Source organism: Carassius auratus, chromosome 18 (assembly GCF_003368295.1).
Source record: "Carassius auratus strain Wakin chromosome 18, ASM336829v1, whole genome shotgun sequence".
NCBI lineage: Eukaryota > Metazoa > Chordata > Actinopteri > Cypriniformes > Cyprinidae > Carassius > Carassius auratus.
The window spans coordinates 24,229,247-24,246,299 of record NC_039260.1 but is presented as its reverse complement, the minus strand read 5'-3'; the positions used below and the strand labels follow the sequence as shown (position 1 = coordinate 24,246,299).

Below are 17,053 nucleotides of genomic sequence, written 5' to 3'. Positions count from 1 at the left end.
GAGCGTGTGTAGCGTGTGAGCATGAGCGTGTGTAGTGTGTGAGCATGAGTGTGTGTAGCGTGTGAGCATGAGTGTGTGTAGCGTGTGAGCATGAGCGTGTGTAGCGTGTGAGCATGAACGTGTGTAGTGTGTGAGCATGAGTGTGTGTAGCGTGTGAGCATGAGTGTGTGTAGCGTGTGAGCATGAGCGTGTGTAGCGTGTGAGCATGAGCGTGTGTAGCGTGTGAGCATGAGCGTGTGTAGTGTGTGAGCATGAGCGTGTGTAGTGTGTGAGCATGAGTGTGTGTAGCGTGTGAGCATGAGTGTGTGTAGCGTGTGAGCATGAGCGTGTGTAGCGTGTGAGCATGAGCGTGTGTAGTGTGTGAGCATGAGCGTGTGTGTAGCGTGTGAGCATGAGTGTGTGTAGTGTGTGGATGACACACACCTGGCCCAGGACACTCTTTCCCCCCCGGACTGGCTCTGCTCTTCTCCTTCTTTGTGAACAGTCGACCGATGGAGGACTTGATGCTCTTCTTCTTGGCTGCTTTGTTGAGTGAGTCCTGACTGCTGTTACTGCTGCTGGGATTACTGCCCGCTCCGCCCTGCAGCCCGGCTCTGGACACACACACACACACACGTCAGATCTCTGCTCCTGTATGAACTCATGGTTGAGATGCTGTGTGTGTGTGTCTCTGTGTGGACGTGTCTGTGTGTGTGTGTCTGTGTATGTGCGCGTGTGTGTGTCTGTGCACGCGTGTGTGTGTATCTGTGTCTGTGTGCGTGTGTCTGTGTGCGTGCGTCTGTGTCTGTGCATGTGTCTCTGTGTGTGTGTCTGTGTGCGCGTGTGTGTGCGCGCGTGTCTATGTGTGCGTGCGTGTGTCTATGTGTCTGTGTGTCTGTGCGCGTGCGTCTGTGCGATATGGACAAAAAAAACTATCACGATTTTTTTATAAATTTTGTGATTTAAATTTTAATCACAATTTTGACACACAGACATGCTTTACAGCAGTGTTAATTTCGTTGACTAAATATTTTCGTCACAAATATATTTTTGCGGACGAAAACTAAATAAGGAGGCACTGATGGAGACTAAAACTATGACTAAATTGATTGACATTATCGTCAACGAATAAAGGACGAGACGAAAATAGACTGTGACGAAAATCAAATCAGCAGACGGGAGAGATGCGAGGAATGAACGAAAGAACCGGCAAAACGGAACAGACTGCATGAGAGAAGAGAACCAATCAGAGCCTGACTTATTGAGACGTGAAGCGAAGGTTTTCAGTTTTTAAATGAGCTCCCGGGAAGTCGGCATTCGAAGAGGTGATGTCTAAAAGAGCGACAAAATGTCCACAGCTCACTTCACGTTTGAAGACGAACAAAACAAAACAAAGTGTAAAGCACGCAGAGCGCTCATTCGTGGCAAGAACACAACCAATTTGAAAAGACATTTACAGACGAGCCACCCGGACATTTTCTCAAATGTAATTTTACAACGATGTTCTTTTGTTTATTGAGCTAAGCAAAATTGGAAGACTGCAGTGCGTAGATGTTGTAGCATTAAATATTACGAACTGAAAAGTGCTGTAAAATAGCCCCTTCTTCAAATTAGATGAGAGCACAATACTAATACGTAATATTATGATACATACATTTGATTAATACTAATGTTTAGTATATTTTATATGTTCTACTTGTTGACAATATCACAAATATTTCTATATTAGTCATGTGAAACGTGAATGTTTCATTATACATTATACATACAAATCTTGAAATATTGTAGTATTTAAAACATATATTGCTAGACAAATGAATACCTTATAAAATCTTGTTACTTTTTTTATCCACCTAGCTGCCAACTTATTAAATATTTACTTCAAATGAATTTACTTATTGTTCAGCTCAGCTGTAAGCTTTAAGGTCCTGGACCTAACATTATTTTTCTTTTATTGATGGTCAATTGGCAGCTAGTAATTGTTTACATTATCATGACAGTGTTTGTTGCTGCATAGAAGCTTTTGAATCGAAATAAAGACACAGTTGTGTTGAAATAAAGTTGAATTTGTGTTTTATATATTTTGGTTAAGTTTGTTTCCTATACCAGCTGTAAAAAATTGTCTAGTAAATCTGTTATTGATTTTAGTCTTATTTTAGTCGACTAAAATAAGACTAAAATTAAAACAAATCAGATGACTTAAACTTGACTAAAACTAAAAAGAATTATAGTCAAAAGACTAAGACTAAAACTAAATTAAAATTTCGTGTCAAAATTAACACTGCTTTACAGTCATAAATGCATTCAGTATAAATTGCCTCAGGTGTTATATGTTTTGGCCAATATATTTATTGCCCAAGGGTCAGCAACAAGAGCGCATTATTGTAACGTGAAAGCACATTAAAATAACGTATGAGTGCGAATCTATCCAATAGCACCAGTGATGCGTGGGTCAATGTATTAATAACCCTGCTGCCCCACACCAACGTTTTCAACTAACCCGCCCGCAACTCGGACCACAAAAAAAACAAAACAAAAAAAAACAAATAAAATTATATATATATTATATAAGTATATATAAAGTACCTGACCCACATTTTTAAAAAGCAGTAAATGCTCAGTGTAGCATCATTGGGCCATAGGAACGTAGGCAAAACTAACTAGGCAAAAAAAAAAAAAAAAAAAAAAAACTAATATATAATAATTTTGTCAAGAATTATAAAAAAAAATCGTCAGTAAGCTCATGATTTTTACTAAAATAGTCTAGTCTGGCTATGTCTATTTGTATGTTTCTGCAAGGTCAGCAGACATTGAGTCTCTGGTTTGTTCGGATCAGAGCTCGTGAGCGAAGAGCGCTTTTCTGAATATCCCGAACCGCTCGCTCATTCAGTGGGGTCTCGCTCAACACAGAACGGCCTGCTGGTTCCAAAATATGCAAGGAGTCATTTTATTGTTTAGTAATAAACTGGTGTTTTCTGTGTTGCTGTAAAGATTAAGTTTACGATGCAGACTCGCCATGAACGCCAGAGAAATGCACATTTCATATGGATTACATTACATCATCAGAGAGTAGCCCATTTATTTGGGTTTGAATATTTTCGTTTAAAAGAAGACCTTTCAAGCTTTCTATAATATATATCCTATATTTCTCTAATCTGCGAGGCACACGCTGAGTTTAGTTCACATGCAACGCAAGTGATCGTGCCTGCGCCTTATTACATTGTCTGCTAGGCTATAGATGTGCTTCTGATATATTAAATAAGGGCAACTGATTGATAAAACATGGATCAAAATTAAGATACAATTTATACAAAACGAAAATCTTAAAATAGTCTTCTATAAAACAAAACTTAATGAAGTCGTCAAAATCATGTTTTACCAAAAACAGCGCTGTTGCTCCCCATGCAGTCCTCTTTGCCGCCTCCATCTCTACGTGCAGACTGAGCTCCTGCGTCATCTTCACCAGTTATTCAGACAATAAAGTGTAGGACTATGTATTTCAAAAATGTGTCTAGTACTAGGCTACATAAATGACAAAGGTTTAATTTGTATTTTTATTTCAAAGGACCCGACCATGCGCGACCGAATATCATAAAAAATATTTTTGAATGACTCATCACTGACTCTCACGCAGATTTCCTTTGCTCTGTTAACAAAACCAGACGCGCGTGCTCAGATCATAGACTGTATAAGGCTCAGATATATGCTGCCTCACAACATGTCTCCTCTCACTCAACCTGTGTCCTGTGCACTCACAACTCTCTCTGTGCTCACGCGCAAGATATTACATCTTTTCACACCTTTCTATTTATAACCTCTTTTACCGCGTGCAGTGTGAACGTTCTGTTCTGTTAACATTTGCTCGAAAAAAAAGGCTATGCATCACAGACAGAGTGTGTGTACCTGGAGTTAGGCATATGCCCAGTCTGCTCTGTTCTCGCGCTACACTTAGGTTCGCTGCATCCTGATTGGTTCAGATAACATACTGCAAGAGGTCAGGACCGCGGAAAATCGTGCTATAAAGCGATTTTATTTCGATTTCGATTAATCGCACAGCCCTACTGTGCGTGTGTCTGTGCGTGCGTGTGTCTGTCTGTCTGTGTTTCTGTGTGTTTGTCTGTGTGCGCGTGTGTCTGTCTGTGTCAGTGTTTGTGTGTGAGTGTGTGTGTGTCTGTGTGTGTGTGTTTGTGAGACTGACCCCCGCACGTCTCGGATGTCCTCGTGGCTGGAGGTGTGCAGCGCTCCTTTATGGAGTCTCCTGGAGGACGGTGTGGAGGGAGGAGACGTCTCACATCTGATGGTGGCTTTATCATCTTGAGCACACTACACACACACACACACACACACACACACGGTTGTTTACAGATGTGATGTAACAGAAGTAAAGATCTTTTGTTGTGCATTGCGTCGTATATCATGTGAAACCATCATAAACAATACAAATATGAGGCGGGGCTTGGCTGAGTTCTCTTCATTGATTGGAGGAGGATCTGCATGTGATCTATCAGTGGAGTTTAAGAAGGAGGCGGAGTTTAAGTGGATCAAACTATTCCACTGGCAGTTCCAGTTATGATGCATTGATCACAAATGGAAGCAAATGCTTGGACGAATCATTCACAATAAGATTAACATGCATTTAGAAATGTCCTCTCTCTTCTAGCTGTACATCGTTTGGGTGGATGTCTATATCTGTCTGGTGTTCCTCCTGTGATGCGTGTAGCTGTGTGTGACACACGCGTGTGCTGTAACGCAGACGTCTACTTGTTAACATGAACAGAACAAGATTCAGATGTTAAAGGAGGGTTACACATGCACACTTTCTCTAGATTACCTTCCTACGATGCTTCCGCAAATCACTAGGCTGTTGGAAGCGCAAGCACATGGAGAAAGAAGAAACAGGAAGTTAGCAGCATTTCATACATGAGCACAGAAGAACTGAACAGCAGCGTAGCAGGAGAAAGATTTAGAGACACGCAAACACACGAGAGCATCATCGCTGGAGACACACAGTGGAGAGCTGGAGTCCAGAGAAAACAGGCGTTTAGTCTGATCTCCTCAAGGTCTAATTGCTCATTTCCTCGCTGCCCTGTCGAGGGAATGGAGCAGGAAGTCCTTCAGTAAACTTCCTGTACAGCTCCAAGGTTTTTGAAAAACATTTTATTTTTGAAAAGTACACGATCATTCGGTCAGTTGGACGATTCCTGCACAAACACAGGAGCACAGGTCAGCAGAGGACTGCTGGACACCACCCTGCAGGACACACACACACACACACACACAGACAGACGTGTGAAGCAGGCTCACCAGGGTCATGACCCCCATGCGGTCCAGCTCTCTGCTGGGGCTGTGTGAGGGCCGGCGGGGCGTGGAGTGACCGGATCCGGGTGGAGAGGAGCTGTGGAAGGAGGGCTGCAGGGACGCGATGGAGCGGAAGCGGCTGTCCAGATCATCTCCACTGCCCACACGACCCTCGATCTCCTCAGCTCTCAGTGCGGTGCTGTCCTTCTCCTCCTGGATCATGCTGCACACACACACACACACACGTCATCAACACCTCACCACAGAAAGCGCAGCGTTTCAAGCAGCCAGTCACTTAGGGTATTTAAATGCACTTATTTTTGTTGATGCACCGGTATGAAAATGTTGGCTAATACACACAACTGATAATTATTTATATTTTAAAGCTGATTACTGATATGTTGACTGATAAATATAAATTCATGAACAGAAGCGCATTTTACGGATTTCTTTTCCCCTCCAAGGTTTCTATACATGGAGATATATTGATATTGTGAATTCTTATGGCCACAAATACTGATGTGAAAAATCTAATGTCGTGACAGTCCTAATGGCCTCTGATAGATTTGAAACTGACCTACAGCATCACATCAACTTTGGAAACTCACCTGAGTTCTGCAAGTATTACGCATAAAGTATATTGTTGATGTAAAAAAGTAAAAAAAAAAAAAAAATTGCTTTGTTAATGTTAATCAGTAACTTTACACATGATAGAAACGTTCAATTAACCCTTATGCAGTGTTGGGGACGTTTTCGTCCACTACGGGGTAATATTGAGTCTTATTTTGGCCACAACTTTCTCTGTGTTTCAGCAAATGGAATGATTTTTGGTGACAAATCTTATTTTGAGACATATCTTGGGAAAATGATTTGAACATTTTCAAAAACTCAATACACTGTGGGCAAATTCACTACCCTTGTGGACGAAAACATCCACTGAATTAAACTGCTGTAAAAATGTATTGGATAAAACAGATTTTCAAACCTTTTTTGCACAAATCTATTAAATCAACCTCAGTCCTGATCAAAACTACCAATTTTTTTTTTTTTTATACTAGAATTAAAGTCACTGATTAAAAAAAAAAAAAAAAAAAAAAAAAAGGGACTTATTTTCACTATAAAAATAATTGTGGCTGGATATTATTTTGTACCTTTTATCACAGTCTTGGGCATGTCAAAGATTAGGAACTACATCGGCTTTGATGCATTGTTAGTTTTTGTGCAGCATTAGATTTTACTTTTTCTCCCTCATTTATTGTTGGTGGCTGTTTTTGCCCCATTGACTTCCATTATAATGACTTTTCTTATTGCAAAGCCATGACACCATAAAATCATGCTTTCTTGATGGTTTGTGGTTTTCCCTGATGGGGAAAGGTAAAATTTGTAATTTTTATGGTTGATCACTAGGTGGGACCATTAACCCTTTAGAAAGGCCTGTGCAAAAAAAAAAAAAGAAAAAAAAAAAAAGAGGCTTATATATGGAGTTATATGGAGTATAACAGCAAATTATAGTGTGTGTCTGTGTGTGTGTGAGTGCGTGCGTGCGTGTGAGAGAGAGAGAGAGAATCTTATGAGTAAACAAAAAAGTAAGTGTGTTTATGCACCTGCTGCCTTTTAATGGTGAGAAGTACAGACCAAACAAAAACAGGTGGATTTAAACACTTGAATGCCATCCTGCTGGTCATTTGATTGTGAGAAGAGCACAAATTACATTTATATCTGAATATATGTCAACCTATAGACTTTCAAACATCTAAGTGTCATGAATTAATATGAATCTGTGTACAAAATGACATATAAACATATTTTCCTATTGTATTTTGCCTGAAAACGCTTCCAGCACACTTGCGTGTCACGTGAAAAATAAGCGTCGGTTCTATTTCTAGCATGCACACGTTTTCCGCTCGGCCCGAGCCGCGCGTCTCACGCAGGCAGTCTACAAGCTCTAACCTGTTATCATGGGAGCCGAATTAAAAACAGACACACCACCCAGCTGAGACGCTTGCGCCACGCATCTAGTGTGTCGCAGGCCACGCGCTCACGCTCTCTCTCTCTCTCTCTCTCGCGCGCGCTCTCTCTCTCTGGCCCATACAGTTAATGAATAACGGATCAACTGTCTATGACAGCCTACATCGCACATTCTGCGATGTGACTATCGTGGATTTGTACATCGCGATATCGATGCTTAAACGACACATCGTGCAGCCCTAGTTGTGTCCATATTGCCCCAAAATGTGTCACTGCACTCCCCTGGGTCCGCAGCAACACACTCACCACGCCTGATCTCAGCAAGCGCACACACTTCAGTGCCATTCACCCACACAGAGACGCAGGACAGAAAGAACTCATATTTAAATAGTCCTTTGGGGCTTCAGATTTACAGATACTGGTTCATATCTGATCAGATCTTTACCTATTTTTGATTAATTCATCCAAAGTTTGACAAATTGTGTGACGTCCTAGGTCAGACTGTATTGCACAATGCTATGTCAGTATGGTGGCAGCCCGTGATCGAGAGGAGTGAGGGATTGTGGGAAGGGTGTTACCGGATCTCGTTGTTGATGGCGTCCAGCTGCTCCTGCAGCATCAGGGCGAGCGTCTGAGCGTCTGCCTGTCCAGCAGGAGACAGCAGGTCCATGGAGCTGAAGACCGTCTCTCTGTCGTCCTCCACGTCTGACACGTCCAGATCACTCTCGAACGCATGAGCTACGCTAGCCAGAACACTAGCCTGCTGCAGACGGTCCCACTCCTGCTCGTCCAGCGTCTGCACCTGTGTGATTAAATCCTCATGTGAGCGTGTGAGTTCGGTCATGTGTGCAGACGGAGTTGTGCGGTGTGTCACCTTCGAGGGCTGTTCTCTCAGCGCAGACACTCGGGTCTTCTGCGGTCGTCTGAGCACCAGCGCTCCGCCGCAGTGACTGTCCAGCGCTGACACAGACACCGGGAACCTGAAGTCCGGCGTGCCACACCTGCAGAGACAGACCACATCAGAGCACGCTCAGACTCGCAGACGAGAGGCTCAGGAGAGGCCTGCAGTTACCCATGATGCAGCAGAGAGTTGCTCCTGCTGCGGCCGCGCTCCTGTTCACTCCTCATGCTCTCGATCTGGATGAGCAGCTGCTCCTGCGCTCACACATCAACACTCATGAGATCATATCAATATATGGCATATCAGAGCTCATTATAATGCTCCTAATAATAACGCATTTAATAATGCAATGCATCACTGCTTGGAATACTATGAAATATGTTGTGTGCCTTATTGTGTGTAAGAAGCCACATCATCATCATCTTCATCATCATCGTCACAGAGTGAACGAGCAGCACACACTGACCTTCTCATGATGAGCCTCTTCTATCAGCTTCTTGGTGTGCTCCAGATCCCGGATCAGAGCGTTCTGCATCACACACACACACACACACACACACACAGAGACAGACAGACACACACAGACACAGAGACACACACACAGACAGACACACACACAGACAGACAGACACAGACAGACAGACACAGACACACACACACACACAGACACACGGGAGACAAGTGTCAGTCAGTTGACTTTTGCCACTGTAGATGTTTTCATACAAAAGTAATGTGAACGATCACGCAACACAGATATATATATATCTAGGCTCTCCATGTGTTAGGTGAAAGAAACACTGATGAAGTGTAATAAGGCAGAAAGCTGCACAGCCTCGAGCTGAAGCTCACGTGTTGATCTCTGAATCTCAGGAAACAGGGAGTGAACGCAGCATTAGTTGTGACCTGCTCAGATAAACCTGAAGGACCTGATGAGGGCTGGGTCTCCAGAACGAGTCTGACAGTGAGGAAACCTTCAGTGCGTGTTAATACTGCTGTCACTGTGCTCTCTATCAGCTGAACGTGTGTGTGCAGATATATCAGAGAGATCTGGTGTGTTTCTGTGTGTGCTCGGTGAAGAGATGATCACTGAAGCCAATCACAGACCAGTCATCAGTCTTCAAGAGTCAGCTCAACAGCGTCAGTACTGACTGTTTGTTACCCAAGTCAGCACTTATTACAACAGTATTAGCGAATCCATTACGAGATCTTAGAAGCACGGCTTACACCTTGATGTAAAATAAAAAATAAATTACAGAAGGTTTAAATGAAGTCAAAATAAATCAGCTAACACTGTGCAACCAAATAAATAAGAAATAAATGTAAAAAAATAAAAAAAATCATAATCAGCTATAAATGACTGAAGTCAACAGGTTTTTTTAAAAGCTAAAATATCACCAGACAGACGCTTCTGCATTTAGTTTCTAAACGAACTCTCCGGCCGTCATCAGCTCTGTTCAGCTCCACTCTCCTCATGTGACACATGACACCTGACACCTATATTTATTCCTATACTATTGATAAATAATTTGTAAATGAATTCTACAAAAATATAATTTGAACTTAATGAATGTGCAAAATAATACATTTATACTTCTTGATTCTGTAATCATATGGCACTTTCCAAAACAAAGAGATTAATGAAAATATGAATGAAAAGAAAGCCCTCAGTCAGTAAGAGAGCGCTCGTTATCGACTCACTAATGAAGAGAGAAGGAGGTGTCAGTGATCGTGAACACACACCAGTGTCAGGGTCAGAGACTGGAGGTGTGTGAGCTGTACCTTGTCCTCCAGCGCCGTCATGCGCTCCTTCAGGTGAAGCTGCAGTCTCTCGTTGGACTCAGACAGCAGTTTGTCCACGGTCTCCGACAGACGCTTGTTGTGCTCTTCGTTCATCTTCTCCCGCTGACGAGCCTGAAACACCACAGAAGAGTAAAGCATCTGCTGTGTTCACACACTGAGCGAGGTGTGGAGATCTCTCACCCTCAGCAGCTCCTGGTGCTTCTCCTCCAGCTGAGCCTCCATCTGTCTGAGACGCTCCTCCACGTTCCCGTGCCGCTCCTCCGCCTGCGAGACACACACACATCAGACACTACAGCAGCAGCAAACAGTGTGTGTGTGTGTGTGTGTGTGTGTGTGTGTGTGTGTGTGAGAGCCGTACCTTAGTGAGGGCCACGACCCTCTGAGCCAGCTCTGCCTCCACCTCCGGCAGCGTCTCGGCCTTACGCATCGTCTGCTGCAGCTTCTGCTCCGCCAGCTCCAGACGCTCCTGCAGCACACGACTCCTGTCCTCCAGCTGCACACACACACACACACACACACACACACAGCTTGAGAAGAGAGCAGAGAGCCAGGTACTCCTCTCATTTTAGATGTTTAATTGCTATTAGAGCACTGGGATCACTAGAAGAGGGCTTAATGAACTCAGGTTTGTGACATTGTTCACTTCTGGTGCCTGTAGCTCAACATTATTCACTCATGTAGCAGCACGGTCTGTTTCTAAGAGTAAGAGATGCACACCTGGCAGACCAGCGAGTCCTTGTTGGCGATCTGGTTCTCCAGTTTGTCGTTGAGGTCATGGACAGACGTGGCTTCTCTCTGAGCCGCGAGGTAGCGCTTCTCCAGCGTGGTGATCCTCTCCTCCATGTCATCCTTCTGAGCCAGAGACTGAGAGAGAGCACAGACAGACGGTCAGAGACGGAGAGAGAGCACAGACGGACGGTCAGAGACGGAGAGAGAGCACAGACAGACGGTCAGAGACGGAGAGAGACCACAGACGGACGGTCAGAGACGGAGAGAGACCACAGACAGACGGTCAGAGACAGACAGACGGTCAGAGACTGCTTCAGTGCACTCCTGTGCTCCTGTCGTACCTCTCGTAAGTCTCTCTGCAGACGGCTGTTGATGTCCTCAGACTTGATGAGGTCTTTCCGGGCCGTGTCCAGATCCTCCTCCAGCTCAGAGACGCGGCTGCACAGAGACGCCACACGCTCCTTCATGTGCAGGAGCTCCTTACTCTGTCTGTCCAGAGCCTCCTGCAGCTCCACGTCCTTCCCACAATCCTCCTCTGCACCCAGAGACACGTCTGACAAGCGCTGCTGGAAACACACACCACACTTTACTCTGGATTATGAAGACCTCGAGAAACTACCAGGATGTTCATCAGAAACACTTTCACTGAATTCAGGGTTTCTGCAGGATTTTCAGGCTTACACTGAAGACTTTTTAAGACCTGCACAGATAAAACTAATAGCATGAGCGCAGCAGAGCAACGTCTACAGTAACATACTAAACTGTAAAAAACATGATAAAGTTTAACTTAAAAAAATAAATAAAATAAAAACCTGTTGGAAACCCATTGCTTTTAAATTAATAAACTTCATGTATAATGAAAAAAACAAGTGAACTTGATAATTCTGAGTTACACTAGCATATATCTCAAATTTGAAAATGTGTTGTGTTCTTTTTATTTTAAGTTGGGCTAACTTAAATGTATTAAATTGCAATTTCTTTAAAAATGTACACTCAATGGCCAAGTGATGCTTATGATCATGATATTGGAACAGATTCTGTGTAATGAACAATTCTTTATAACTGTATATTTCGAGTTGGAAAAGACGTTTAGTTTCTACTTTAAGTGAATCTTAGTTCCCAGGTCATCTACAAGATGGATTAAAATGCAGATAAAGTCAAGAAAAAGAGGAGACAAACACGAGAGTATGATTAACATTTTAAAATGAAAATAAATGTGTTTATTCTGTGGCACTTAAAAAAATAATTTGACGACTAAGGTTTTTTCTTATGGAAGCCAATGGCTCTTTGTCTGGAGCCCTGAAATAGTTAAACAGCTCCATGTCTGATCAGAAGCCAGTTAATCAGCTCATCACATTGATTACTCTTGTGGTGTGGGGTGTACCTTGCCATTAGTGTTCAGTGCTGCACCAGAGCTGTGATTCACTTCTGCTGATCCACCAATCACCTTCTTCTGACTGTTTTGCTCCTTGAGAATCACCAGCTAAACAAGAGTTAACCCACAGTGACATTGTTCTTAGAGCTGAAACGTTACGAATGATAGCCATGAGAAAGCAGCAGTTAAGAAAGCATCTGATAATACTGATGTGGTTATGTTTGCATGAGAACTCAAGTCACGTCGTGTGTATATTAATAGCACTTTATTCAAGGGATTGAGTTAAAACAAGTAGCTTTAATACAGTATTAAACAAAAAAATGTGTTTCAGAAATACTACTTGATTTTCTGTTATAAAGCGATCCAGTGTGGAGCAAGCTAATAATACAATCTTTTTATAGGTGAATGCAAAATAAATAAAACTACCTTATTACATTGAAGGTTTGCACAGATTAAAGCGTAATCTAGCTCAGCACAGTTTTGATTATCATATAAGGTGTTTGAAGAGAGCTAATGCTATGAATTAAATCATTTATACAAAAATACATGTCTTATCGCTTACATTTATTTTGTTCCACATCTACATGACTTACTAGACGTTATGACAGAAGGAGTGCTTTCTTCATAAAGTTAGTTAAATAGTGATTGAGAACATCTCTCGGTGTCTTCTCATTTTGTGCCAAATATATTTATTTATTTTTAAAAAAATAACTTTATAACAATTGTAATTGTAAAATAGTAATATAATTGTTTGAAATGTTCAAAAGCTGACATGATTGCCTTATATTAGAATATAATATTAGTTAGAATGCGTAACTTAATATTTTCACCATTTTATAAAAGCTGAATAACACACCAAAGCCTGATTGATGTGAAATGATCACTGATTGATGGGAGTAATGATGGTTAGATCAGGTTCTGATTGCTCTGAGGCGGTGTTCTGTGAGGAGCTCACCTCTTTATGAGCGGCGGTGAGCTGCTCCTCCAGCATACTGCATCTCTCCAGAGCCACACGCAGACGCTCTCTCACCTGATCACAACACACACACACAGCACACATGAAGCACACCTCACACACACACACACACACACACACACCAGCTCCCTCAGGACACTACCTTCTCATCCAGGGCTTTGTGGTGCTCGAAGAGAGATTTGAGTGCCTTGAGCACCTCCACCTCACTGGAGACGCCGGCGGGAGACTGAGCCTGACGCTTGACTACAGTCATCCTCAGAGAACGCTCGTGACGAGACACCAGACACTCCAGATGCTCCAGCAACAACTGAGACCGCAGCCAACACATCACACATCACACATCACACAGGCCGACCCAGCATCACATCAGCCTTGACATAAAGAACCACGGACACTTTACACAAGACTGTCATGATGTCGGTCAATCGTCATCGCCATCTGCATCAGAAATCCTCCAAAGTTTTATTATATTTTCCTTTCAAAACATGTATGTACATTTATAACTATATATACACTGTATTATCAGTGTCCCTGCAGCACAGAAGCAGCATCAGTATCACAGAGATATATGTAGCAATAGACAACAATACACTGTATGGGTCACAATTATACATTTCTCTTTTATGACAAAAATCATTAGGATATTAAGTAAAGATCATGTTCCATGGAGATATCTTGTAAATTTCCTACCATAAATAAATAAAAACTTAATTTTTGATTAGTAATATGCATTGCTAAGAATTCACTTAGACAACTTTAAAGGCAGGGAATGCAAAAATATATATTTACAAGTTTGATTGTATAGATCGTATACAAATATATAAAATAAATTAAAGCAAAGAGATGTGTGCAGTGACTCACGCGTGTGTTGTTTCTCTCTGCTTTGAGCTCGGAGATCTCCTCCTCTCGCTCCAGCAGCTGCTCTCGACACAGATTCACTTCCTTCGTAAGAGCTGCAAACTCCTTCAGTGTGAAAACACAAGAGAACAGGATTCTGTGACAAACAGCACTCACAGTAATGCCACCTATACTTTCAGAAAATTAGGTAAAGGAACAGAAGGCTGTTTAAATTACTTTAGGTCTATATTCAAGGGTTCACACAAGTTTTTCAGCCTGGTTCTCATGAGAGCACACAGAGATTTGGTTTGGTCCTCACACTGCACATAGTGTGACCCATTAAATAGAACTACACAAAAAATAATAATAGTAAAAATAATATTATTGCATTTTATTTTTTATTTTTTTAATAAAATAAGCAAGATAAAGTGTTATATTTTATTTTAAAGAAAAAGGGAATTTAAAGAAATAAAAAAAATATATATTAAAACTTAAAATCGGCAATATTTTTAATTTATTTAATTGTGATCAGGCAAAAGCTGCATATCTTTCAGTGGAGCAGGGTTCAGTAGTAAATCTCTCATGAAGAAACTCCAAACACACCACAGAAGAAAGGAAACGCACATCGTTCCAGGAAACAGAAGATTGAACTGCTTTCATTGATTCAGCGCGACTAATAAACACAACGCTATGACAATATATGGTTTATCGGAGTTCGTATCATTATCATTTCCATTACAATCATTTATATTTATAAGGGAGTTTGAATAAAAACATGTTATTAAATGTATTTTGTGGGACAAGAGGTTGATAAATGCTTCTAATGTTTGGAAAGATGCTTGACGTCTCAATGGTTTCAGGTGGAGCTGCATTTACTACACAGAGCAGTACTTCATTGACAAGCAAACAAACTGCTTCCATAATCTCAGAACTTCATAATCGCGTGATTAAATCGGTCTGCGATGATGAATGTGTTTTCCTCCAGCGGTTACCTGCGGCAGGGCACTGTTGAGCTGTCTCTGCAGCGAGTCTCTCTCGTGGCTGATCTCGTGCAGTTTGCTCTGCGTCACACACAGGTTCTCCTGCGTCTCTCGGAGCGTGTCCAGCAGTCGGTCTCTCTCCTCCAGCATAGACACCATCAGAGACTCAAAGTGGCCCTCAGAGTCCGTCTGCACGGGAGAGCCGGGGCCCAGACCGCCTCCGTTACTGCTGACCTCCGCCTCGCTGATGGTGGGCATCACCTCGCACATCATCTACACACACACACACACACACACACACACACGGTTTGTTTGCTGCAGTCGCTATTATAGGGTGAACACACAGGTAAATTATACAGGACCCATCATTGCCAGGGATTCTACAGCTAAATACCAAGGTTTTGTTGTTTGGTCAGAGATAGCACCTGTGGCTGATGCTCTATGACGATAGCAAGACAACTATTATCAGGCTGATAATAATAAATAATATTAGGGCTTATTTCTTACATAATATTTATTGCATGTTATAATAACCAAGTGCATGTAATAAGTATAATAAATTCATTCACCATATATAGTATTTATTGCAATTATTATAACAGGAGAGTGTTTAAAGTGCATAAACTTACACTAGACTGAGATTGTGATGATGTTCTTTGGTAATGTAACAGACACAAGATCAGACCAGTAACACACAGAAGATCAGACCAGTAACACACAGAAGATCAGACCAGTAACACACAGAAGATCAGACCAGTAACGGACAGAAGATCAGACCAGTAACGGACAGAAGATCAGACCAGTAACGGACAGAAGATCAGACCAGTAACGGACAGAAGATCAGACCAGTAACGGACAGAAGATCAGACCAGTAACAGACAGAAGATCAGACCAGTAACGGACAGAAGATCAGACCAGTAACGGACAGAAGATCAGACCAGTAACGGACAGAAGATCAGACCAGTAACAGACAGAAGATCAGACCAGTAACACACAGAAGATCAGACCAGTAACGGACAGAAGATCAGACCAGTAACGGACAGAAGATCAGACCAGTAACGGACAGAAGATCAGACCAGTAACAGACAGAAGATCAGACCAGTAACAGACAGAAGATCAGTAACAGACAGAAGATCAGACCAGTAACAGACAGAAGACCAGTAACAGACAGAAGATCAGTAACAGACAGTAGATCAGTAACAGACAGAAGATCAGTAACAGACAGTAGATCAGTAACAGACAGAAGATCAGTAACAGACAGTAGATCAGTACAGGTGTGTATTTACCTTGATTCTGAGCTGTGTTTGTTTCTCCTCTTTTCAACTGTGTCCAGTTCAGTCACAGCTAACACATTTAAAATATCAACTATGACAAAAAATTGTTCGTCAAGCCATTAAACTTCACGACATGAGTAAATAAAAATTATATCTGACTTAGAAAAAACGAAAAAGTAAAGAAAACAGACGAGGACTTTATAATGAGTGATAAACATCACTCATCACTAGATATCTGAGTCTAAAGTGATGGAGAAGACATCACTGATCAATCAAAGACCTCCGTCAGATTCTCATTTTCATTCATACACTCACAAATACATATAATTATAGAAATACCAATACACTCGTATAAATATTTATAAATAAACTCCAGTAGCGGCCTGCGCTACTTAGCATTAGCAGCTAAAGTAAGAGGAGTCAAAATTATCATCATGTAAGCGCAGGAATCAATCAACTTTAGCCTTTAAAATAAACATTTAAAGCCGAAGTTTGATGACGTGTTGTACTATTAAAATATAAATTAACGAAACGGGTTTAAAAGAGTGAATTATTCTGACGCGTCACCATCCGATCCATGAGGAAAAACACCGGGATAAAAGTACGAATCGACCACTTTAAAAACACGAAGCGTTCCTTAAACAACACTGCCCGCGAGAAAAGTCTCCCGACGGACGGGCTGAGGTCGAAAAACAACAATTAATGCAGGAGAAAAGAAAAAATAAAGAAAGAAAGAAAAAAAAAAGCAGTTAAAACAAAATTCCCAGCGAGAGTTTGTCGCTGCTCCAGTTTCCTGCGCTCGCGAGAGGTTAGGACGCGCTGACGTCACGACTGGCGACGCCATACACATACACAAATCCCCAAGAAAAGATCATGTGCTCTTTAATGATAAACCCTATGCTCACAGTGATGCACTCATTCTGTGTTATAACATTA

The 17,053-nt window shown here is 41.9% G+C and overlaps 1 protein-coding gene across 11 annotated transcripts in view; it reads right to left on the bottom strand.

Annotated features, from left to right (window-relative positions):
• Positions 1–16,937, bottom strand: part of LOC113118731 (liprin-alpha-1-like) — a 37,294-nt gene extending 20,357 nt beyond the window's left edge. For 6 of the 11 annotated variants that reach the window (XM_026288125.1, XM_026288128.1, XM_026288131.1 and 3 more), the window contains exons 1-19: positions 16,130–16,937; positions 14,856–15,116; positions 13,888–13,989; positions 13,169–13,333; positions 13,006–13,080; positions 12,060–12,158; positions 11,017–11,241; positions 10,664–10,810; positions 10,305–10,439; positions 10,127–10,210; positions 9,926–10,057; positions 8,613–8,675; positions 8,318–8,400; positions 8,120–8,246; positions 7,824–8,047; positions 5,284–5,500; positions 4,811–4,840; positions 4,178–4,302; positions 424–593 (exon numbers count right to left, since the gene is read on the bottom strand). In XM_026288125.1, coding sequence (XP_026143910.1) covers positions 424–593; positions 4,178–4,302; positions 4,811–4,840; positions 5,284–5,500; positions 7,824–8,047; positions 8,120–8,246; positions 8,318–8,400; positions 8,613–8,675; positions 9,926–10,057; positions 10,127–10,210; positions 10,305–10,439; positions 10,664–10,810; positions 11,017–11,241; positions 12,060–12,158; positions 13,006–13,080; positions 13,169–13,333; positions 13,888–13,989; positions 14,856–15,116 — 2,464 coding nt within the window. In that variant the 5' untranslated portion in view covers positions 16,130–16,937. Of the gene's footprint in view, positions 1–423; positions 594–4,177; positions 4,303–4,810; positions 4,841–5,283; positions 5,501–7,823; positions 8,048–8,119; positions 8,247–8,317; positions 8,401–8,612; positions 8,676–9,925; positions 10,058–10,126; positions 10,211–10,304; positions 10,440–10,663; positions 10,811–11,016; positions 11,242–12,059; positions 12,159–13,005; positions 13,081–13,168; positions 13,465–13,887; positions 13,990–14,855; positions 15,117–16,129 lie in introns of those variants that run through there. The other 5 variants (XM_026288126.1, XM_026288135.1, XM_026288133.1 and 2 more) reach the window with 3 other exon arrangements.
• Positions 16,938–17,053: the final 116 nt, after the last annotated feature.